Raw genomic sequence first — 24,183 nt, forward strand, 5'->3', positions numbered from 1 at the left:
AATTGATCCCAGAAATGTTGAAAACAGACTTTGACACTTTGGATTATTATTTAAGGAGAAAACTACATCAAGAAGAGAAAACAAGTGAATATGTATGTGCTGTATCATCTCCCTGTCAGTGGTGGACTCAGGATGTTGGAGGGGCAGGGGCGAAAAAAATAAAAAGGGCACCAGCTGCATGCGGAGGGGCACCAGCTCGCAGAAAGTCATGAAACATGTATAGTGAAATAGCTCCAACAATGGTTAAGATTAAAATGTCTTATTATGTGATTATAACTACTGCACATGGGGAACTATTTAACTGGAAGAGCACTTTATCATGTTTTATCTACCATAGGGGCATCCAAGAGGGCACTCTATTTTGCACATGAGTCCACCAGTGCTCCCTGTGTTGCTAATACATCACCACCTGTGACAGGTGGGATGTGTGTGTTCATGAGAACAAAGTTTCTGAGTGACTACCACCCAGGGGTGAAACCAGAGACCAGAGCTCAGAAGCACTGGCGACCCGCTTACCTACCCCTGTGCCAAACCCCGCCACCACCTCCACCACCCCTCTCCTCAATCAACCCTCGCTGCCCTAATCCAGTGTTTACATAAAACGCTGGGCAGTAATGATAGCCATGAGACCATGGACCACCCCACGTCCCTACACGCCCCCACCACCTTCCACCGCTAACCCAAAGCTGTTTTCACAGGAGCCAAATACCTTAAATACATAATTAGTGGGGTCATTTGTGCGATGGGGGCCCCAACGAGGGCATGAGCGTGTCCGTGTGAGTTTGTGGGGTGGGGATGGGGGGGCAGAGGGAGGATGAGGGGGTAGGATATGAAGACGTGAGAGAGAGGCGGACAAAGACGTGCATTCATGGCTGCGGCCCCGGACAAACTCGGCTGTCGCCATCTTCAAAGGCCACCTCTGCCTTTCCTCAAAACCCAGAGGCCACAGGTTGGGGCAGAGAGGAGAAACATAACAGGGCGACATGGAGGGAAAGAGGAAAGGGAAGGAAGGGGGAGGGAAGAGAGGGTTTAAGTAATGAAGCAAAGGTTACAAGATCCGTAATCTGGGAAGGAAATAGTCTAAGACTCTGAGGAGGTTGAGGCCGTAAAGGAACAATAAGATTAGAGGTTTTATCTCCAAAAATGTGAAAACATGAAATGCATTAAAGACATCTGATTCAAAAAGTTGAATTTTTTTACAGTAAACACAGAAATGGAGGGAGATGACTACAGCTTTACAATGCATCCGCCACTTAGCAGCACCACCAGCAACATCCCCCATACGACCCCTGCACCCTGAACTCTGACCCTGTGCATTGTGGGTAGTCAAATCACAGTTTGCCCTCCGCAAGAGCCCAAAATTCCAGTGGTCCATGTTTCACACTGGGGGAGCTCCTTTGTATTGTTCAGCTGCACACACTCACAGAGCCAATTCAGCAGCCCTCTTCACACCTTGTCTGCCCCCTCTGGCATTGCTTATGAAAGCATGTCCACTTAGTGCTGCCCTGTCTGCCCCCTCTTGCTGTGGTGCCGATTACCCACATCCTGAGTCCACTTCATCCACTCTTTTCTTCACTCTCACTCCTCCTCAGGGTATTCTCATCCCTCTCTACAGCGCTCCATCCTCCTCCTCCTCCTCCTCCTCCTCCTCCTCCTCCTCCCTCTCTCCCCTCTGTGACATATTGCTCTGGATGCTGAATACTGACTCATTATGAATGAAGCTGTGCATGTCAGATAAAAACAATAAAGTCAATCAAGCCTCTGCTCTTCCTTTTATCCTTTACTTTATTCACTTTATCCTCTGTTCCAGTGGCTTGCAGAGCTGCTGTCTCTCTGATCCTCACTCTCTTTCATGTTTTGCCTTTCTTTATCTGGCTCCCTCCCGGGGTACTAAGCCGGGTGTATGGCCGGGAAGTGCAGAGGAGGGAGACTTTCATGTCCCTCAGCTCTGGGATTAGGGTGAGCTGCTCGGGGAGAAGTAATAAAGCCCACAGCACCTACCGTCTGCTGCTGGTGGATCCTGGAGTAAAGCCCGGCTCCTGCTCAGCCGGCAAGCCTGGAAAAGCTCACATTTCCTGTATACACCACCGCCCTCACATCCAGCTCCTGTCCTGCCTCCTGCGGCAGCAGCAACACATGTGGACTCCACTCTTTTGAGCTTGCATAATCTATGTATCTTTTACATTTTTGTGTGTTATACAGTTATTTAGATAAAACTTACCAGAAAGTCTGTTACTAATGAGGGAGCACTAAGGTTTTTCCAGAGGAGGGTGGTCCCTCTCACCTTGGCTTTCTTATCCTATCCTTTGCTACACCTTTCAGCGTAGTCTTACTCGTTTATCTAATTTTTAGGATGGATTTCAATTAGTTTTAGGATCAATCTGATGAGTAAACACCATTTATGCACAAAAGAAGTGGAAAGTGGAAACACACAAGAGAAACTCAGAGAATATTGCATGTTTTTACAGTAGAAACGTTGAAAAATGAAGAAATAGTTTTGATCATTTTGAGCTAGTTTTGATGAAAAAAAAGGTGGAAGGTTGTTTTTCCTCATGGGAACAGTTTTTACACTAATTTGGTAACTAAAGTAGGAGAAATGTGACAAAACACCAGCTTTACCTTTTCTGAGACACATTAAAGACAACTCAAAATGCTGTTTTTCCACCATTAAAGAAGAAAGGATTGAAAACATTTGTCTGTTTCCCCAAAACTATGTTAAAAAAAGGTTTTGTTCATTTTGTGCTTGATTTGATGAGAAAACATCAAGGAAGTGGTATCCCAGACCACTATTTTAACAGTTGAAGCACTGAAATGTAAAGAACTAGAATGGCAATAGAGTGCATACCTCCGCCAAGGCCCAACAGTCCCCTTAAAATCAATCAAGCCTAATCACATATCAAATAAATCATAGTTAAATCGGGCCTGACAAAGTGTGGCCCGCTGGACGAGGTTGGCCTGCCATAAGGTTTGATTTGACCCACAAGCTGTTTAGGAAGAAAACAATAAATTAATTAACCAACAGAATTATAATATGAATCGCTGTTGTTTTGCTGTTTTATTTTTGTGAGATAAAATGTGCTTTAAATATGTAGGAACTCATAATTATTAATTATGTTTTGAGAATATGCAGGCAGAGTGACTCTTTGTGCAGGAGGTCAGTCAATTAAGGGACCTTCTTTTTATCCTTTTCATCAGGATCCATGCATTATTCCCTGAGAAATTTTTACGAAACCAGCAAATAACCAAACGAACGGACACGGGCAAAAACACATGAGGTAAACAGCTTTTTTGTCTCCGTCTTTAGAGTGCTGCATGACATCTCAAACTGGTCCTAAAATACCATCCCTGAGACACAACGCAAACAAAATTATGGGACTCAACATTCAGTGAACATTTTCATAAGCAGAAATATATTTATTGTTGAAAACATAAATAGATAAATTATGATTATTGCTGTCTTTGTCCAATGGAAGCCCAACAGAAAAAATAATAAAGGCTTGGTGATAGCGTGAAGGCGTTTAGCTCTACAGTAAGTGTGGTCCCTGGTTCAGTGAGAACACTTCTCTTACACTGATGTGAATGTGAACGCGAACAGTGATGGAACGTCAGCTTTATAAATATAGCACCAGTGTGTGAGAGAGATCTGATTATCAGCCATTTTTCAATCAAACCTTTCCTCGTTTGACTTTCACTTGACTCACTTCACAGTGACTCACTCTGTCGCCTTTAGAAAAATCTCCGTCAGACTTCCTCATTTGAACACAGGGTGGAAGACGACTGTTGTTTTTGTACTCTGTTGGCCTGGTTACACATTCATCACTCTTACAGGAACTGGTAAGGAAGTAATTGTTCAGGCTCGGGCCAGCGCCGTCGCACTGTTTTCAGACCACCTCATCATCATCTGTCCTGTGAGCACCATCACAGGGTGGAGTGATCGGACATTTGTTCTCCTGTCAACAGAGGAGTAAAGCCTGGCTACACAAGGAGCCCATTCATGCACTTGTCGATTTGCTTCGCTCACTCATTCACTCTTCAAGGTGGACTTTGCTCTTTGCAGGCACAACATGTGTGCTTGTGAAGCAGGACGGGCGGGCGGGCATCTTCCTTATCAATGTTGGAGTGATATGGGTGAAAAATAGGCTCATGCGGGTGAGAAATCGTGTGTGAGCGCACACACACCATGTCTATCCCACCTCGTACAGGCTTACATGCACACCAGAGCAGCTCTAACATTTTCTTTTTTGTGACTGGTATGAAGACACTTTAAAGGTGCAATATGTAAGCCTCCTGTTAAATTTATACTCAAAACAAAGCTAAGTTAGCCATGTAGCTAGTGGTCTTATTAGCTGACTCAAGTATGCCCAGACTGTGAGCTAAGAGCTATGGGCAGTGCTGGTCTTTACAGGAGCCTTAGACTGCTGGGGTCTAGTTGGTTAGCATGCTAACGTTAGTAGATATCTTACAACACAACATCAAAACTAATATTTAAATGTTTAAATGAAAAATGCTTACATATTGCACCTTTAATGTGCTGTTTTCATGTTTCTGTAAAATGTAGCATAAAGGATCAGGCAGTGCTCTCGTGGCTGTAGGGTAAGCTGCAGTACAGACATTCACTATGAAGTTGCCATGTTTGAGCCCCTGTATCCCCCTTCTTTTCTTCCCCCTGCCCACACTTTTGCATCTTTTCCGATGGATTAAATACAAGAATTCAACCACAACAAAAAGAAATGAACATAATTCCTGCTTGGATATAAGTAAGCTTAATATATTTCATAACAAAAATAAAGCATCTTCCTGTACTGACTCTCACATCTCCTCCTTGCAAACATATATCCAAACCATATACAAGACTTGACATCATTCAGATATACTGTAATATAATAAGAAACATGGATGACAAGAATAACATTGACTAAAAAAAAAAAGACATTGAGATTGTGATACTGATGGTTACAAAGAACCGGACCACACAGAACTCTTGCATTCCTCCAAAATCATGAAAACATCTTTTTTGTTCTTTCTTTCTTGGTACTGGAAGAGACTGAAAGCAAACGTCCACACGTATAAATAGTTTGTAAGTAGCGGCGCATCTTCCTTCTCAAATTGAACTGTACATAGCAAGTGGTGGACCAGCAGGGGTCTCACAGAAGATTTCCTCTTCGAGCAAACATCCCAAAACTCAAAATGTTTGATACTCCATAGAGTCTTTAATAAAAACCACCTCCACTTGTCTCTTTCTTTCCATTGTTTTTCCTATTTCGCTTGTTCTTTCTTCCTGTGTATGTAAGAGTCATTCAAACAGGGCAGGGCACTTTTATGTTGCCCAGCTGGAGGAACATCCACCGCTGTTTTTCGAGTCCGAGCATCAGATTTCCATGAAAGCTCACTCCAACCGTTTCCTAGCCGTTTCTGTTGTGCATCTCGTTCAAACAAAAGTCTGGTAAATGTTCAACACAAATCCCTTTCATCGTCTCCCTTCGGCGTCTTTTTACAGCTCTTTCTCTATTCTTCTTTATCAGCGGCCTCAGCAGGTTCAGTTGTCTGGCGTACCACTGAGGAAGTCATCATCACTTGTTACTGTTTTTTTTTTGTTTTTTTAAGAAAAAGCACCTTTGGCATCTTATTTATTTCTGTCTGTTTTGTCAGTCTTTCGTCTTTACAGAAAAGTTTTTTTTAAACAAAGGTTGCATGGCGGTGAGGAAGAGGAAAGAGCAGGCCTCCTGTTGGTGGCATCCTCTGTTTAGGTCCCTCCCACGCTGAAGTCCCTTGTTCTGATTGGTCTCACCTCACGTCCACTGTAGGAGAGAAAAAGGTGAGATTAGTGTCATAATTTTACAGGCACAGTGCATGGGTTTCATGAAAACAAATCAAATGAGATTATTGCATTTTGTGCCCAACTGCATTAATTTCTTCATGCATTTCAAACAAGCTGACAACACACACAAGACCCACAATGTTCTGAATCACGTTCGTCCATATGGAGAACTGAACCTGCCCAAATCAGAAATAAATAAAGAAATATGTAAATGGATCACTAAATAAATTAACATTATATTTGCATTTAATGGCATATTCATTTATATATTGAGCCATTTCTTTATTTCTTTATTTCTTTATTTCTTTATTTCGGACTTTGGCAGGTTTACTCCTCCATACATCCAGACATCATTACGTCCATTAAAAATATGTGTGCCATTTTTGGTGTGCCCAAAGAGAGGTGGACAACAGAGCTTGAAAAAAACTCTTATTGTAACAGGCAGAGAAGAAAGACAATAAATAATGTGATGACAAGATGATAAGCAGTGAAACAAACAGTGACGTACAGCAGGTGCTTTCTTACTGTACAACACAACAAAAACAGTGCAAACAAACACACGCAAGTGACACAAAGCACATGTATGTATTGTGCATGCTCAGCAGGCCACAAAATCAGCATGCAGCATTGAGGCTCAAGCACGGTACTCCTTAGCCCTCCCTCTTCTCACACTGATTGGCTGTGATGTGATTGGTGACGGTGATTGGCAGGCCCTCTTTGTGCCCTGATTGGACCAGTGCAGTGCCAAAAGGTGAGAGGACGCTGCGGTGCCAAAGTCCTACCTGTTCCCTTCACAGCTCTCCAGTGGACTTTGGGTAATGAGTGCAACTTTATTATGTTGCCAATAAATCCTTGCTGGGCCTTAGCTTTTTTGGTTTCCTTTTTCTACCTTTAGACCTACGGTGGCCTGAAAACACAAAGTCAGGATAGGAAGGAGGGTTAAAAGCGAGAAGCAGGGTTTTTATGGCACAGAGAGAGAGAGGCACAACAGCCCTGGGACAGAAGCAGAGAGTGCAAAGATATGACACACTATAAATACTTCAGATGCCTTATCAGCACACATCACAGCGCTTATCTGCTCCCAGGGAGAGAAAGGCTTCAGATCAAGGCACTGCTGTCATGCCAAGCAGCCTTTGGACACCCTCCCTTAACACACAGACTTTCACGCACACATACACATTGTCGCCTCACAAGGCGCACACACACACACACAAGCTTTACAGTTTTGCAATAGTGGGCCACCTCGCAGGTGTGTCCACCTGTTTAGAGGCAATCAGAGAAAGAGGTCGTCCAGTGCAAGCCAGACAGAGAGGGACAGACGGCAGGAAAGCATGATGATGTAGGGATGAGGGCGGGACTCAGCCTCAGAGTGATTTCTCTGCAAAAAGGCAACACCATGTGTGATAACGTAACAATGATACACAGTAGCCGTGAAGGTTGAATTTACCTGTTTCTGCATCTGAGTGCTCCGCCACATGATGTTGTGACGTGCACACACACTCCAGGTGGTCTTCTAACCGCACAAAGACCTCTTTCAGCTTGGGTCTCCTCCTCACGTACTCCACCTTCGCTACCTGAGGAGAGGAAGAGAGGAGAGGTTAGAGCCAGCTCACGACTCTCCATCATGTGTGTGTCGTCGGTGACTGCGCGCGCTCTTTGCATCGAGAGGCGTAGCACCGTGACTGATGACTCTTTCATAAACTGATTCATAAAAAACAGCTTCGCCTCGGCAGCATTCCTCAGAGGCATTGACATCTGCTCACTGCGTGCTCTATGGGCTGTTGATCATCAGGTGTGTAAATACTGAATGGAGTGTATGACCCTGTCAAAGCGAGCTCGAACAATGCGGAGAGGAGAGATGGAGGGTAGGAGGGGGAGCGGTTCACGCCCTAAAGCCCAGGGAAGGTTTACCCTGGCAGGAGAAGAGAGGCTAGGAGATCCCCCCTCCCCTGCTCCGGGCCTGGAGCATCCACATCCAGACAGACACACACCTAAAGTCCTTCGCCTTGTTCCGACATGTAGTCTTCTTTTAAACCACATTAATTCTTCTTCATGGCTTAGGGAAAGTGTTGCCTAACATGTGCATGCAAGAAAGAAAAAGTTTACATGGTCTAATCTAAGCAGCAGAGCCCCAGAAAGCAGACGAATTTTCACATGCAGGAATTCCTATCCTTTAGTCCAGCTAACACCCTCTCAGTTTAACACAACAGGGCTGACCTCCACTTCCCACCCAACGGCTAGTAATGAAAAGGGCCGATCCTCGGAGGGTTATGAATAGGCTATGTTGATTAAAGCTTAGATGAAAGCTGAATAGGGAAGGTTGCGTGGAGGTTATGATGATCTTGTTGTGTAACTCAGGGGAGGTGGCCGCATGCTTTTTCCCCTCTCTGATCTGAGTGCCAAGGGCAGGTAACCTCTACATCCACCAGCGAGGGCCCGGGGGCCACATGGAAACAATATCCCCCTGCTTCACCTATCATCCTGGTCACTAGAGAGGATATTGGCCGACAATCTCCCAGCGCTCTCTGGCGTTATGAACAACACGGCTGAGGCTCACACACGCACAGACGGAGGAGCCCAAAACTGATGAGAGGCTTTCTTCCTCTATCCTGTGGTGGCACGCCGCCAGGGCAGGCTCTCGGCAGCGAATTAGTCATGCAGACAAACGAACATACCAATCGCCGTCTGATAAAACAAAGTGCGATGTTGACATTCACACACGGCTCATGTCAGTGTAGTAACAATAGCTGGGGGGTCATCTGGCGAGGGGAAAACAGTTTTGCCAGCCTTTCACCTCCTTTGCGACAGTTTCTTTCCGTGGCGAGAAGGAGAAAGAAGAGAGGGAGCGAAAAGAGGGTAAGCAAGCAGAGGAGGTATGCGGTGAGCAAACAGAGGACAATGGTGTCTGGGTTAGCGGCGGTGTGTTTGGTGTTATCGGCCCTGAAAGAGAGAGAGAGACAGTGGGTGAAAGGGCCAGAGCAGGAAGGTGGACCATCACTCTCATTAGGGTTACACGAGTGTGTGTGTGTGTGTGTGTGTGTGTGTGTGTGTGTGTGTGTGTGTGTGTGTGTGTGTGTGTCTGTGTGTGTGTGTGCAAACAGAGGGGGATATTTAAGGAAGGGGTGGGAGGGACTGACCATGATCATGACTAGCATAAGATGACATTCATGTGTTACCTATTAACCATTAGTTTCTGGGTTACCAAGTGGGGAAAGAGATACAGGATAGATAGAAGAGTTATCAAAGGTTTATTGTTATCGTGCAGGGAAGGAAGGAAGGAAGGAAGGAAGAAAGGAGGGAAGAAAGAGAGAAGCCAAAAGACTCTGCCACGTCTGACTCTTACTACTGAAGCTGATCCGAATGACTAACACACACACACAAACTCCTCTTGCCCAACAAAAAGCTACTGACAGAAGTATAAAGTGATGCCCCCCCTTGATGAGAGGCCCAGTGGTAGACTTGTCTCCTTGCCCCTCACACAGCAGGGTTAAAAACACTCCCTGCAGGAGTTACGACACACGAAAGCACACTCACACTTTCATATTTGTCTGTGAAAATGCTATAACCCTAACCCTAGCAACAATACTTCTCAATCAATCTTTGCCTGCCTACTTTGTCAAACGCTCTCTTTCTCTTTCTGTCTTGTTTCCTGTTTCTTGTTTTATCTCTGCTCCTATGATTTTTCTACTTTACATCCACACTCCCATCCTCCATTTTTAGCCACTTCTGTACAAAAGAACCCCGGCTTCCGATCAGTGGCGCAGAGTCAATGGCTTCCCACATAAAACACACATCAGAAAAAGAGACCCCCATGCTAAGACGAGGGGCCCCCACACTCTCTTTGTATAAATCAAACCCTCGAAAGCCGGGGCCCTGAGAAAGAGTCCCCCGAGCGGCTGTGGGATGATATCCGATCCAGAGGGTTGGGGTGAGGCAGGGGGCTCTGGGAAGTGCGACCCCCTCGGTTTGTCCTCTGAAGCCGATTGTCCCAGTCGGGGCTAATTGGGAATTCCCTGAACACGAAGCGCTGATGAGAGCATGACGGAGGGGGAAAGTTTTACTCCAGCCTTCCAAGGAAAACACGACGGGGATGTGGATGTGCACCGCGGGCCATCGTGAACTGGAACAGTGACAGAATTTAGCAAAAATAAACAAGGATGTATGTGTGTGTTTGGAGAACGGAGGGGTGGGAATTCATTTATCAGGAGGGAAATTAGGCACACATACAGAAGAGCTCTTGTTGAGATGCAAGGAGAGGTGGTGGAGGAGGAGGGACGTAAAGAGGCTTTCTGTATCTCAATCTGTCTGTCTGATTGTTTTTTGAAATCAAAGGAAGAAAAAATGACAAGAAGAAGATGATCTGCAGAGGGAGCAAGAGCAAACCACAGAAGACGCGGCCTAAACATCAGACGAAGACAACCTGCTGCTGCCCTCTGCTTCAACCCCACATCACACACACACACGCACACACACACACACACACACACTCTCGCACACTCGTCTGGTGGAAGGGGTTATCACTGGAGAAGAGTGGAAGCAAGGAGAGCATTTATCACATCACTCGCCAGGCTGTTAAGCCAAAAAGGGACTTCTTGTCACCCCACTCTCTCTCTCTCTCTCTCTCTCTCTCTCTCTCACATACACACACACACACACAACAATGTCTTTCCAGATGTGAGTATATAACTATCATGCACTATCACATATCAAAGAACCTACAGATGTGTGATCTTTCCACTTATTTCTTCTCCTCTAACCTACTCCTGACTTTACAGAACACAGAGTTGCAGATGAGAAAGACATCATGGAGCACTTAAAAAGAGGGAAAGGTAAATAAGATTTTAATGAGAGAGAGCAACAAAGACAGAGAAAATGGCAGAGACTGACAAGGGGGGTAAAATTAGAGAGTTGGAGATGTTGCAGGAGAGAGACATTGAGGAGGGAGTGAACAGCTATAACAGACAATCAGACTCCAGGATTGAGGGGGACTGAGTGGAGAAGAGGGGGGGAGGGGGGGAGGATGAAGTCAGACGGGAAGAGTGAAAGGGAGGACAGGAGAGGAGGAGTGAAGGAAAATACAGAAATGAAGTAAAATATGATTAAAACACGACTGCTGATTTCCCCCCGCTCACGCTGATGCATTCCAGCCGGCGTGGCAGTAGCCAAACTCTCCGGCTTCTGGCTTGGTCGGGACGCTCCCATGGTCTCTGACCCGCCCCGCAACCCCCGCCGTGCACACACACACACCACACACACACACATCTATACACACACACACAAACTCCCTCACCCTTCTTCATCTGAGTGAATCAAAGGGAAAATAATTCACAGCTGCACGGGACTTCAAACGGGGAGGCCCCTCATTCCCATCTGCCCCCTCCCCTCACGTAATCCACGGGACCCCTCAGACGATCATAAATCATGCTCACTGTATCACCATCACACTGCCTTTTATTTATGAAACACCCCGTAAGTCAGGGTCCCACACAACAGCAGGGCTACAGCTACCGCTTCCCCCAACACCCCGACCTGACCCACTGTCGCTGAGGTAACTGTCAGTGTGTGTGTGATGGGGTCGGGGCCAGGGCCAGCGCAGGGAGATGTGTGGACCCCCACACTCAGCACTGTGGCTATATCCGCCTGGCCTCTGTCAGCCTCCACTTTGATCCAGCAGCCATCAACACTTCATTAGTCTGCGGCCCGTCTTCCTCTTGCTGCCGCTTCACACAAATGGCCTTGCCCCTGCGCTGCGGTGGGGGAGTTTACGTAGCATCGCATGGAGCGCTCAAACACACACACACACACACAGAAAAACAACCTCCTCCTTGGGTTTACACAGATGTGCGCTGACGACCCTCTACGACCTCTCCAAACTTTTGTCCGATGCTTCGAGGACCATCAAAAGTTTCCAGCTACTAAACCAAACCAAATGAGACAAAGTGAAGTTTATTGTAAGCAAATTATGTGATACTGATCCAATTAAGGCACGTCAGAAGGGTTAACTCTCATGTTTTGCTTCTATTTTTGTCAAATGTCCTGAAAATTAGAAAATGTATAAACCATTTACAGCACATATACTGTAATTTAGCCATTTTTTAACTCATTTTGTGGGACTTTTGTGGGAAGATATTTTAATCAGAATTGAAAGATCTTCACTGGCTGATTTTATGTGCTGAAACAAACTAAATGAACCAACTTTGTGAACTTTGTTTTCATGACTGATTGAACTGAATAATCATTTATATTTGGCGGACCCTGCCACCTTTCTAGCTTCAAACAGTGTTCCGGGGACCTTTTTTTCCTCTGAAAACAGCTTGTTTATTCAGTTATGGAATAGATCAATATTTCTGATTATGTATTATTACCTGATTGATATTGTAAATATTAAAATTCTGAGTTTGAATTTCCTTCCCCAAAACTGCACAGTGCCCCTTTAAGAAAGCAAGCATTGTCATCATAAATATGTGTATTCATTTCTGCATCTGCTCATGTGTGTTCGTGAATGACCTCACAGACGGCAGAAGCCTTAAGAGTTAATGAGTGAGAGGATGACTGACAGCTCCATTATTTGCCTGTGTCATGGGCTGTTTAATCAGCCCCATAGGAAGAGCAAACAGAGAGGCTCACACACATTCATACGCACAAAGACTAATGTGCAAAAGAATGCAAAAGCGCACTTCCTCGAACTCTCTTTCTGTCCAACAGACACCTTACAGTCTCTTCAGTTCTGCCTGTCCAAAAATCACCAGTTGTTTTATGAGTCGTCTAGCAAGCCTCGGAGCCAAAGGCACTGAGAAAACCATCAGGAAATACTGAGTCCAGCTGCAGCCGTCAGCAGACAGAGAGAAAGATGTGAGGAGGCAGAACAGACGGAGGCGAACAAAGACAGGACAGAATATGAGAGAGAGGGATGAAAGATAAACAACCACAGGAGACAAGGAGATAATTTGTGATGTTCCATCAAAATGCCAACGATTTACTGATTCAGATTGAATTTTATGTCATATCATATCATACTGTTACAACCCTAAGAACACTATGACACGAAAACAAAATGAAAACAAAAAAGTTCTGCCAGCCTTCTGTGATAAAACAGCGAAAGGAAAGGAGTAATGAAATGTGGAGGAATCACTTCGATGGAAAAGAAAGGGGAGAGCCAAGATGTTGGGATCGGGGGAGTGAATTCGGTGTCATTGAAAGTGCAAAAGGAGGTGGGTTGGGGATGAGGGAGGAGTTACAGGAATGTTTGGGATGATAGAGTCTGAATACATAAAAACTCATTAAGAATTCTCATCTGTCTGCTTCCCTAACTTTCTTCTCTCTCATTTCACTTCTCTAATTAAGACTGAACCATCTCTAAAGAGAGGCAAGACCTAACTTCCTTCCAACGCCAAGGCATGTTGGAAACCCAAAATCAACAATGAGAAAAATGAGAAAAAGTGCAGAAGTTTAAAGAAGTTTAAGTGCATGAAAGGAAGGAGAAAGGGAGACCTAGAAAGAAGAAAGAGTGACTCTGAGATCTGGCCCTCTCCTCCCTCAGGCTAATCCTATTTTAAGTTGCCTTTTTTATTACCCCGCCGCCGAACAGGACAGGCTTGTACAGTACAGGGCCTGCACAGACCCGTTCTCTTTTTTGGGTCCACAGCATGAAAAAAAAAGTTAAAGAGGGAGAGAAACAGAAGAGAGAGGGGGAATAAATAAATAAAGGTGCACTTGGACAAATGCATAGTGGCATGAGATGGAAAGAAACACAGTGGATGTGTTCTTTTCCCATCCTTGGCCAGCAGAAGGAAAACAAGTCAAGCCCAGGGTAGACGGGCAACATTTTTAGCTTTCTAATAAATGGAGGGAGAAGCACAAACTGAACCCCTATTCAGACTAACACACAGGGAAAAAAAACTTGGCATGAGACAATGTTTCTCACACACAATGTGGTGAATGTCTCCTGACCGGAGCGAGCCCTGACGGATGACCTTTTCCAGGGATACTCTAAGCCCCCTTCGCCCGCGGCTCGCACCGCACGGAAAAACCCCCCTCTGAGTGAAACCCTGCCCACCGCGCCTGAAGGTCCATCTCCGGTCTGTGTGCTCATTTTGTCCTCGGTGTCATGAGGGGGACACGGACACAGTCGCATGGATCACCACATTCCGGCAATAGCTGAATCAAGCTTTATAATGTCCTGTCAGTGTCTCTCCATCCGTCCCCGTCGCTGTGATCGCAGACAGAGCTCCTATTGAGGATGATAGACACCGAGAGACAGACAAGCTTGCATGCAGACACACAGGGTTGTGCTGTATATCAGAGCTTGACTCTCTTACCACACTATGAGTCAGCATTTCTGACCATAAACTCTGTGCCCTACAATGCCCGTCTTGTTAGTGCAGCCTTACTGTCCCTACTCCATGAGGAGGTCAAGGAGAGTGTCCTCCTATCCATACTGAAATCTCCCTGACCCCAGCCAGTGTTGAGGCAGCAGCAGGCCGGGTTGGTATTTGTTTTATTACTGCCGGCATCTTTAAAACCCTGCATGAAGAGCCGGAGGAGGAGCAGCGTCCCGGCAGTGCCCATGGCCGGGCAAGATCACGATGATTAAAGAGAAGAGACACACAGTCAGAGTGTTCCAGGCTATCCTGTTTATCCCCCGCTTGTCTCTTGCTCTTAGAGAACAGAGCACATAACTCCCATACCTCCAAACAGAGCCGTGCACCGGCTAACAGGCTGTAGTGTAAATACAGCAGAAATACGACTCAGCCCCAGCCACGGTGTCTCCACTGATCCTGAACAGGAGGACGTGTTTTCAAGCTGTCGATGCCAACAAGCCTCTGAGAACAGTGCAACCCCCTTTAATCCCTCTCTCTTTCTCTATGTCACCTCGTCTCCTCCGGGCTTCCAGAGAAGACAAAGGGCCAAACAAACGGAGAGCAGAGGAATAGCTGTGCAGTAGCAAGTGACACTCTCAAGATACAGGACACTGTCTGTCTTGTATCTGCCAGGAGCATCCCTCTCCGGTCAACCCTTCAACAGATGTCCTGGCCGAAGGTGCCAACAACCCTCTCCCTCCCAGTCCTCTCGCTTTCTCTCCTTTTCTTCCTCCCTCCCTCTGTCCTGGCACAGTCGCCATTGGCCTCTCTCCAAACATGGGATAGAGTGATGAGAAAAGAGGGTGGTGATCGGCAGTAATGGCAGGAGAGAGAAGAGGAGAGGGGGCAACGGAGGTAAGGTGGCCACTATCTGGGTATGGGCCAAGGAGGCTCAGAGGAGAGGGGTGGATTGATATGAAGAGGGAGTGGAGGAAGGCAGGCTAACCCAACCTCGCCTAACATATGATTTACTTACCTGGTGAGAGGGAAAGTGGTGGAGATTTGTGTGCGGACATATGTATTTAACCTTGCAATGCAGTAATGAGGCATGCTTTTTAGCAAGTCAACAAGCTTTACTGTAGGAGTGTGTGTGTGTGTGTGTGTGTGTGTGTGTGTGTGTCTTACCTTAACGGTGCGGTGGTGCTTGCGGGAAGGATGACAGCGCATGTTGCTTGTGTTGCAGCAGCCCGTGCAGCGCTTCACCTCCACACAGGGCGGCCATATCAGGAAGTTGGCCGACGTGGGATCCACCTGGCTCCTGGGGATCTCGTAGATCACCGTCCGCGTCTTACACACCGCCGGGACCGCCTCCTCCACTGGAAAAGAAGAGAGGGAGGAGTCGAGTTAATGGTCTGCGTGAGCGTTCGGTGACACATTTTCCGAACGCGTGCTCATGCATTGTTGTAATCCGTCCTTTTTGCTCCCAGCTGCAGCTTCACGCATTCCTTCACTGCTCATTATTTGATGACTCACTTGATGTGGGAGCTGTTCGTCTTACCTCAGCTCGCACCCAACCGCCTTTAAGGCTGTTAAGAGGACAAGCTATCCAAAAAGCTGATCTCATATCAGCTAAGGAGCTTTGGGATCAAGTCGGTGAGACAGAAAGAGACTGCTCCTTTGTTCAGAGCCCTCACTGGGGTTAATGCGGCGTGACTAGGCCAGAAAACCTTTATGTCCGCCGGTGGGAAATCTAATAATGGCCTTTGACCCTTTTGGCCGTCGTGAAAAGAGGAAGGCAGTAAGCATTCAGCTCAGATTTAATGCTCTGACAGGCACTCAAACCTAAAGAGTGTACAGTAAGATACCATTATGTCGTAAAGATGATATGTGCATCATGTACAGAACGTGAGGGCTTTTGTGAACAGCTGCCAAAACGGTATACAGTATCATACACTTATGATGCAGTGCACATACATGAAATGCAACCAGCCACTTCGTCATAAGCTGCTGGGAGAGATGTGAAACAGCCAGTCTTAACACACACACACATCGAACACGACATGGCATTCTACACGCCTCGATCAGATATCGTACCGCATGGCGTTTTATGAAGAAATCTGACTGAGAGCCCAGGCGAGCTGCAACTTGAGCACTGAATGCCTGGAATTTCCACGCTCAAGGATATATTTCTCTCCTGACGCGTGTGTCTTAGATCTGCAAGCCTCCAGCCAATTAAAAGGCTTCGTGTCAGACGTCCTCTTCAACCTCACACACCAGTCTTGCTTTTTCTCATGATTCCATGATTGCCATAAATACCGGGTAGATGTCTTCATTAGGGCTCCTTTTATCCACAAAAAAGGCAGTATAAAAGCCACTAACTATTAGCTTTGTTTGGAATTAGTGTAAAGTGATCGGTTTCATCTCCTGGGAACTCATATTTAAGACAGAGGTTATTTTTAAAGGCATCATGACTCTGTTATAACTCGTGCCAAGTTGTAATGTATATACTGCCAAATGTAATCATGATGCAACCCCTGAGCTGCACGGCGAAGCATATAGTGTTCATTCAGTCTTACCGAGGCTCCTCTTGCGCCGGCTGTGGAGCTGGGAGCTCTTCAGGTCATTGTAGTAACCAGGATGGCGGGAGTAGTTCTTATGGTGGCTGTGGTGTTTGTGGTGCTTGGGCTCCTCGATGACATCGTTTCCCGTACCTCGTCGAAACAGAAGCCAGCCATATTAATAATGTCACATAGAGAAAACACAAAAACAAAAACTCAACCAATAAACCAACCAGGAGACCACTGCTGCTGATTAAACGGTGTTGAATGACACCAGAAGGCAGCATGTAAACTACTAACCCTAATCCAGAAGGACGCATGTCACTCCCTAACCCTAACTGTAAAGCCGCATGTCACCCCTAACCCTAATCCTAACCGTGAGGGTTGGCCGCATGTCAACCCTAACCCTAACCGGAATGCCGCATGTCACCCCCTAACCCGAACCGTAAGGCTGCATGTCACCCCCTAACCCTGACCTCAACTCCCTTCCAGAACAAACAATATGTCGGTTAGTCACACAACCACAATGAGATGGTAACTTCCTTCTGGCTCTTGTGCTGTAACACATGCTTTAATTCCCTGAAGGGCTTAGGGTTCCCTTCAACGTGTTGGCGGGCAGGCGAGGGCGACTGCTGATGATGACACAAATTGAGGTAAACAGTCCAGAGTACACCGGGTAACAGGCGGGAGACACAGTTTTACACAGACCTCAATGTAATTGCAAGCTTTGTGTGTCAGCCTCACTCACTCCTTTGGCTGAACTTTCCCAGCAGGATATGAAGTATCTAGGTGAGTCAGCATTGCTCCTTCAAAAACAACCAGCTTTCACAGACACACATGGAACTAAAGTGGTCATTTGACAGGTGGTACTCAGCCACCATTATCCCTGCACCTAATTAGTGGTTTGGTGTCTCTCATTTACCTGAAAATGTTTGCTTTTTCAATCATTCGGTGGCTTGGAAAAGTACATGTTACGTTGCTCTGCACTGGTAGCTTCTTAAAGCTCCCCCAAACTCCAGTTTAATATAGCCAGCTCAGCTTGTTCACAGTCATGGTCATCTGATAAAAACTTGCTTGTTTTGGTCCCCACCCAGAATATGAGGTGGGTTACAGTAGAGTGCCAGAGCAGCAGTAAAACGATAAAGCTTGTTCGCAGGATACTGCCCTTTCCCAAAGAGCAGAGTCTGAGAGTGTTTGCTAAGTGGGTGGGTCTACCTGTCTGTAGGTACAGCATATACCCACCCATCTGGCTAACACAATCCTCCACCTGTGCACTTAACATAAACACATGACTACACAAAATCCTCTCATGCTAAAACCCAATGTACACCAGTGCAACAAAGCTTAGCCACAGGCAAACACATTCCACTCATCCAGCTCCTTTGTGCTCTGACCAGAGTCATCTGAAGGGATTTCCTCTACCTATACATGGTCCACCTCTGGGATTATTTGCTCTCTGATGCCTTCTTTTTGTAGGTCTGCTCCTCAGTGAGAGTGGAGGGCCTGTCGTGCAGTCAGTCAAACAGCCGGTGACCCCGAACCAAAAGGTCCAAAGACAGGAAGTGTTGACTGCAGCTGAGGCCTGGCGTGCATGACATATAGGTGGGAACACACACCTGCCTACGCTGTCTGCACTTTAAGGTAGATTCTCCTTCTCAACAACCTTTTAAAACTGCAGGTCACTTTCAGAACTCCCTCTCTTCATCTCCCCCCTGTCAGGAGGGGAAGGGACTGAGGGAGGGCGTCGCACCGGTGGCCACTCGGAGACAGTTTGTGTCAAAGCTGACAGGAGAAAGGGAGGGAGGACATAAAGAAGTCCTTTATAGACTGCAGAGTCCTCTTTTCAGCACAATAAAAGGACCTTTCTGTTGGTTTTTTTTCTTCTTTACACTGAAAGGAGGGACAAGGAAAATAGGGAAAGAGGGCGATCAGAGTGATCACGCAAGAAGACGCAGGAAAATATTAGGCAAGACGAGAGAAATCAAGAGAAAGGTGGAGCTGGTGGAAAACTATAGTGAGGGGTTTGCTCCCCTTTCAGTTCCAGGTGACTAAGAAGTAATAGCACGCCCGGAGCGTCGTCAAACTGAGACAAGAGAAAAGAGGACAGGAGACAGTCTCTCACCATGAATCAGGCTTTCATGACTCGCAAATTACTCCCCCCATTAGCTGAGGCTCCCTCCCTTCACTCCACCTGTTCTCTTTCTGTACAAATAGCCAACATGTTGTTGACTTGTTGTAATAAGTGCCTCCATAATTCTCTCTGTCCGTCTCTCCTCCTTGTTTCTTTATTGTCAACAGTTGCATGGGTGAGTTCACAAAGTGTCAGTTTAGGTCATATGAGCAAACGTTCCTCCCTGTGGGTGTGAAAGCAGGTAGGTTGTTTGTAAGGCAAGTGCTGCCAACTGTACTAGAGGTAAACACACTGCCAGCTTGTCAGAAACAAAGCACATTGCACAACAACTTGCGGCCTTTCTGAGTGAAGTGCAGCAGGAATACAACCTCCAGAATCCTCCTGCTCCCTCCTCCACTCCACCTCTGCCCCATGCCAAGAGTCAGGTTCCCTTTTCTGTCAAAGTCCTTCACTGAGAGAGATAAGAGCAGGCAGGCTGGGGGGCCGCCCGAGGAGGGAGACAGGGATAGAGAGGAGGAAAAGCGAGGCAAGGAGCACCTCAGGGGCCAGACAGCCATCCACAGACTTCTGCAGGGTCATCTCATCTGTCAGTCAGAGCTGAAGCTACGATCCTCGCAGGACGTGTACACATAGACATGCAAAAACAAATGCAAGTTGTACTAAATGAAACACGCAGATAAGCCCTGCAGGCCTGCCCTGTGATCCTGACAGATAAGTTCTTACAGGCTGAATCATATAAAGACATCCTTCCAGTGACAGACAACCAAGTACAACATAAAAATAATCTCTCTCTGGATCAATTAAATGCTAAAACAAAATAACATCAGATCTCGTTAGATCTTCCAGGTGCCAATGTGTAAAGGCTTAAATGGACATCATATTAGCCCTTCCTGTCTCCTTCCCTGGTTGTCATGCGATGCCATGTACAGTTCAGCCTATACTGGTAGCTTTACTGTCCTGGCTGTCCGCAACAAAAGCTCTGAAAATACCCCTCTGGCTGGCGTCAAAAGGTCTTTTAATGGGCTTGCCTAGGCCGCCATGCTGGCCCTCAGACAGATTTATGTCCTCGTAATAATAATCAGCCTACTACTGTTACCCTGCAAAACATTCCTGTGTTTGAAGAAAGACATGTTAATTCAATTATAAACACCTCTTCTCATGCTAGAGGCACTCCAGGGATCTATTCTGGGCTCAGCGTAGAGTTGGTGCGACCACTGCTGTGGACTACAGGTTGGTTTAATTGTGAATTAATGAATTAAACACACTAATGATGTAGGGCTATTAATGCTAATTGATACGTCCATCAGGTTCTACAGAGAGTCTTTATGTAGCTTTGCTGTATATAAGTTTTGAGGTTGCTAATGAGCTATGACCAACAGGGACAGCTTACATCATTTGGGGCTGTTAAAGCAAATTTAGTAATTACCTTTTACCATCAACAAATCTTTAGGAGAGAACCCTGGATTTGATATATAGCCAGAGCCTGTGTAAATAGAGGCTCATGTGAAGGCAAACAGCTTCTTCCAGCGCACCCCTGTAACTTAATCTAAGGTGGTCTGAGCCACAGTAGAAGCAGCACCTCCAAGAACCTGAAGCTGAGGAAACCCGCCTGACCTGCGAGCCGCTGGCTCTGTTTACAGGGCAACATTTGTGGCAGCCTGGTTGCTGTAAAGCCAGTTTACTGCAGCAGCTGAAGGAATATGCGCAAGTAAATGTCTGCCAGTGAAAGTCCATATTTGTCACATGTGTACAGTAAGACACAGGTTACTGCATTATTGTGCACGCCAGGGCTGCACAGAGCTTGATTTCAGGGGCCATAACTTTCAGTCACAGTTGAATGTGCCAAAACAACTATTCATATTTGTTCACATGTTTGATGACTGCATATTATCAGTGGTTTTTTACCAAAGACACTGAACATATTGCAGTTTTAAAGGCTTCCCACTCATGTTTATTTTGGATATGACCTTTAAATGAATTTATGTAACAATTACTTGGCCTAATCCTGAAGCTATCACAAGTCAAAAATATATGCAAAGTCCCCAAAGCAGGTAATACTCAGCCTATCTTTAACTATGATTCAACAATGGAGCAGCTAATAAAGGCCCAGCTGATGTAATCATGCTGCAGCTGTTACTACCGTTGTTACATCAACAACAGCAGTCTCCCATGTGAACAACATCCATGACATCAGGATTGAAAAAATGTAACTCAGTGGCTATTGATAGAAGTATCAAGAGGCAGAATTTACCTACGGAGTCAATGTCCAGTAGCCGCTGGAGGTCGCTGATGCTGTGGATTTCACTGTGGGACAGTCTGTCTATCAGCTCCTGGGGAAACTCCACTTCCTTTAAGGAGGAGGGGAGAGAAAGCAAACAAGAGATGAAGGTTAGGGATGAGTCGGGTCAGTTTGTCTTAATTGTTTGTCTGTAATCAATAAACGGCTCAAACAAACACCAGAAGGATCACTGCTCGAACAGTCTGGCAACTATGTGCCAGCTACAGCGAGCACATCAGTCCCATACGTTCTCCTCCTCACACATGGAGAGAAGGATGTGCCGAACCCCTTTGAGAAATTATGCAATTTTATGGAAGCTATGCTTGCAAAGTCGCATACCTGAAGGATGATGTGTCAGACATTTTTATTAGTAATGTCTGGTTAGTTCGGCTGCCAGGTAATTCTAGTGTAAACCCTATTTTATTGTCGGGAGACCCATCATTAAAAATGAAATTGTGGTAATATAATATATTGCCGAATAAATAAATAGTTTCCAAAGAGCCCACAGATGACTTTTATTGTTGTTTTACTCAAAGTGTTACTCTACGACGAGGCGAAACACGTTAGACCGTCACTTTTTCTTAAGGAATTTGGAACGATCGGGGAGACGCTGTCCGTGTGAGCGGCATCTCGCCACACTTTGCACTTGTTGCGGTCTTACAGGCACCTCAAGCTGAGCAAACCGCGCAGCCTTACAGGAACAGTGGCTATTTATATCGCCCGGAGCGGTTCCCATGAAAGCGCTTAGCCCAACCAAAACGTTTGCCCAGTTGGCTCGGGCTACAAACAGATTTGGCACAAAAGCCAAAAATAACTGCGATACGCGTCCAAGTGCAGACGCGATGTTGGTTCTCAAAAGCGCGTAGTCACCGGCCCTCATGGAGACTGCAGCTGATAAACTGTTTGCTCACTTATTCACACTGTTCTTAAAATAGCCTCTCAGTCTAACCTTTAGTTTTGTTTTTTCTTCTCTTGTTTTTTTTGGAACAGACACAGTTCATTTAAATGAATTGCTATAAATTATGAAAGCTCATAATCATACCTCCTAGTCTAATTACATGCTTTAAATCAAAACGTATTGCTCTGTAGTTTTATTTGTCTGGACATCAAGTTGCGGTGTAGCTGCTGGAGAAATGCGCGCTCTGTGGGAACCAAACCCCGCACCGCTGTGTATGACATGGACCCAGAGGGGACACAGTCTATCCAAGCAGCCCCGCACCTCTCTGCCTGTGCGGACTCCTGGTAACTTTACCTCAGAGGTGGCCAGCAGGTACGTCGTCCACAGCAGGAAGTAACAAAGTGCGGCTCTCATCTCCCTTTAATTTAGATCTAACCCCGCACAAGAAAACGGTGCTGTTCTGTAGGAGCCGCAGAATCGCTCCTGGCCCCACAGGATCCACAACCATCCCCTCGGGGAGAGAAGAGCAGGGTGTCAGAGCAGCTCAGCTCGGCTCTGTCAGACTCCACTTGCTTGTGAGAAAGCTGGAGAGGCTGGAAGTGGACTCTTTGTTATTCACATTGGACTGCGTCCTCTTGAACAAGCTCTGCGAGTGGCGTGTAGCTCCTCAGGCGCAAGTGGGACAATCCCAGGAGACGAGCCTGACGCGCATTGCACTTGTCCTTCACCCTCTATCAGACAGGCTTCAAACTTCAGCCCAGTTCACCGACTTATCTTGATATATCTGCTGGAATTACGCAGACGTAAGGCGCACGACTAGTGTTTAATAGTCCTGAAAGAATATAATCCAAACGAGAAGATCCTCTCAGAAATTCATGTGGGAGAAAGTTGTCCGTGCTGTGCTCTCCAGAGCATGTCTTGCAGCAGTCTGCACAGGTCCTCAGCTGTGTAGGACTGTGTAGTGAATGGAGTCAGAGCGCCTCTGAGCCGCTGGATATAGAGAGCCAGCAGCTCCGTGCCCGTTGCGCCTCCCCTCGCGTTTCGGTGATCGTGCATCTATTCAGCGAGGGGAGCTGGTTGGCTGGTTGGATGACTTAAGACTCAAGAGTATGTCCCCATCCTCCCCCCCTCTCAGCCCGTGTGTGTGTGTGTGTGTGTGTGTGTGTGTGTGTGTGTGTGTGTGTGTGTGCCCTTCAGCAGAAAACCCAGTGGGACAAACTGAGAGAGAAAGAATGAGGATGAGGAACAATCAGGGAAGTGATGGAATGAGAAATGAGTGGTGGAGGAAGTCAGTAATTATAATAAATCACTGAGGATGTTTTATGATTTTCATGATGTGATCAAACTGGGAGAAAATTGAACAAAAATGTAACATTATCTTGATAATGATGATGTTGGTAACTCATGATGTCTCGTGATGATGAAATAGTAACAACGCTCTCATTGTGCATTTGAGTTTAAAGGATGAGTTCACCCAAAAAAAAAAAAAAGAAAATTTAGTCATTATCTACTCATAGATATCTGCTCAATTTTTTTTGGAGAATCCTGCAACGCTGTTTTGCTGTGAAGCTCCAGAAACTTCACCTGACTTTCCCTCGACATGGAGTTGAGTAGAAGATAACTGAATTTCTATTTTTGGGTGAACTGTTCCTTTAATGCAGAATAACCCACTTATATTTCATGTGTGGATATCTAGAACTTATTGGCACAAAGAAAATGTCTGTAAATTTATCCAAAGCAAGCAAAATGTAAGCATGATGACACACATGATGACAATGACCCAATGCTGTCTCAACCAATTAACACCCACGTGCTTTGGGACCCAGGAAGCAACCACTTTACGGCAGGTTAACGACAGACCGGTCTTAACTCGTCGTGAGGAAGCTGGAGGCTGCTCGGTGCTGTGCTGGGAGGTCTGGGAGGAGCGCCTCCGGGCCTGATAAACGAGACATACCTGCAGAAGCACAGACACAGACGGCGAGCACACACACATTATCAGCCAGAGGTGACAATCAGCAGGGTGCCATAGGTCAGCGAACCAGGTGGTCTGCCCTCCACCTTGTCCGTTCAACTGGATCACACAGCGCGAGGCCACCCTGAGGACGTTGTGGCTGGAAACACTGCATGGAGAAAGCGCTGCAGCAGCTGGTGGAGTAATTAATGTAACTATTTTAATAGGCCTATGAAGTTCATTTTAGGA

At 46.2% G+C, this 24,183-nt stretch overlaps 1 protein-coding gene across 1 annotated transcript; it reads right to left on the reverse strand.

Moving 5' to 3' along the window:
- Positions 1-3,389: 3,389 nt before the first annotated feature.
- Positions 3,390-23,054, reverse strand: pdgfab (platelet-derived growth factor alpha polypeptide b). The gene is made up of 6 exons (XM_073493661.1): positions 22,338-23,054; positions 21,059-21,155; positions 16,695-16,829; positions 15,304-15,494; positions 7,266-7,392; positions 3,390-5,798 (listed from the first exon to the last, which is right to left on the reverse strand). Exons 1-6 carry the CDS (start codon positions 22,395-22,397, stop codon positions 5,785-5,787), a joined length of 624 nt encoding a protein of 207 aa, XP_073349762.1. The 5' UTR covers positions 22,398-23,054; the 3' UTR covers positions 3,390-5,784.
- Positions 23,055-24,183: the final 1,129 nt, after the last annotated feature.

The sequence above is a fragment of the Pagrus major genome, chromosome 23 (assembly GCF_040436345.1).
Source record: "Pagrus major chromosome 23, Pma_NU_1.0".
Taxonomy (NCBI): domain Eukaryota; kingdom Metazoa; phylum Chordata; class Actinopteri; order Spariformes; family Sparidae; genus Pagrus; species Pagrus major.

What these genes read in the sequence shown, in the direction of transcription:
- pdgfab (XM_073493661.1), bottom strand. Translation starts at nt 22,397, where the DNA reads ATGAGAGCCGCACTTTGTTACTTCCTGCTGTGGACGACGTACCTGCTG. An exon ending in CCGGCGCAAGAGGAGCCTCG is followed by an intron (nt 15,495 to 16,694) that starts GTAAGACTGAAT and finishes CTTCTTTTCCAG; the next exon opens with TGGAGGAGGCGGTCCCGGCG. An exon ending in AGCACCACCGCACCGTTAAG is followed by an intron (nt 7,393 to 15,303) that starts GTAAGACACACA and finishes TCCTCTCCTCAG; the next exon opens with GTAGCGAAGGTGGAGTACGT.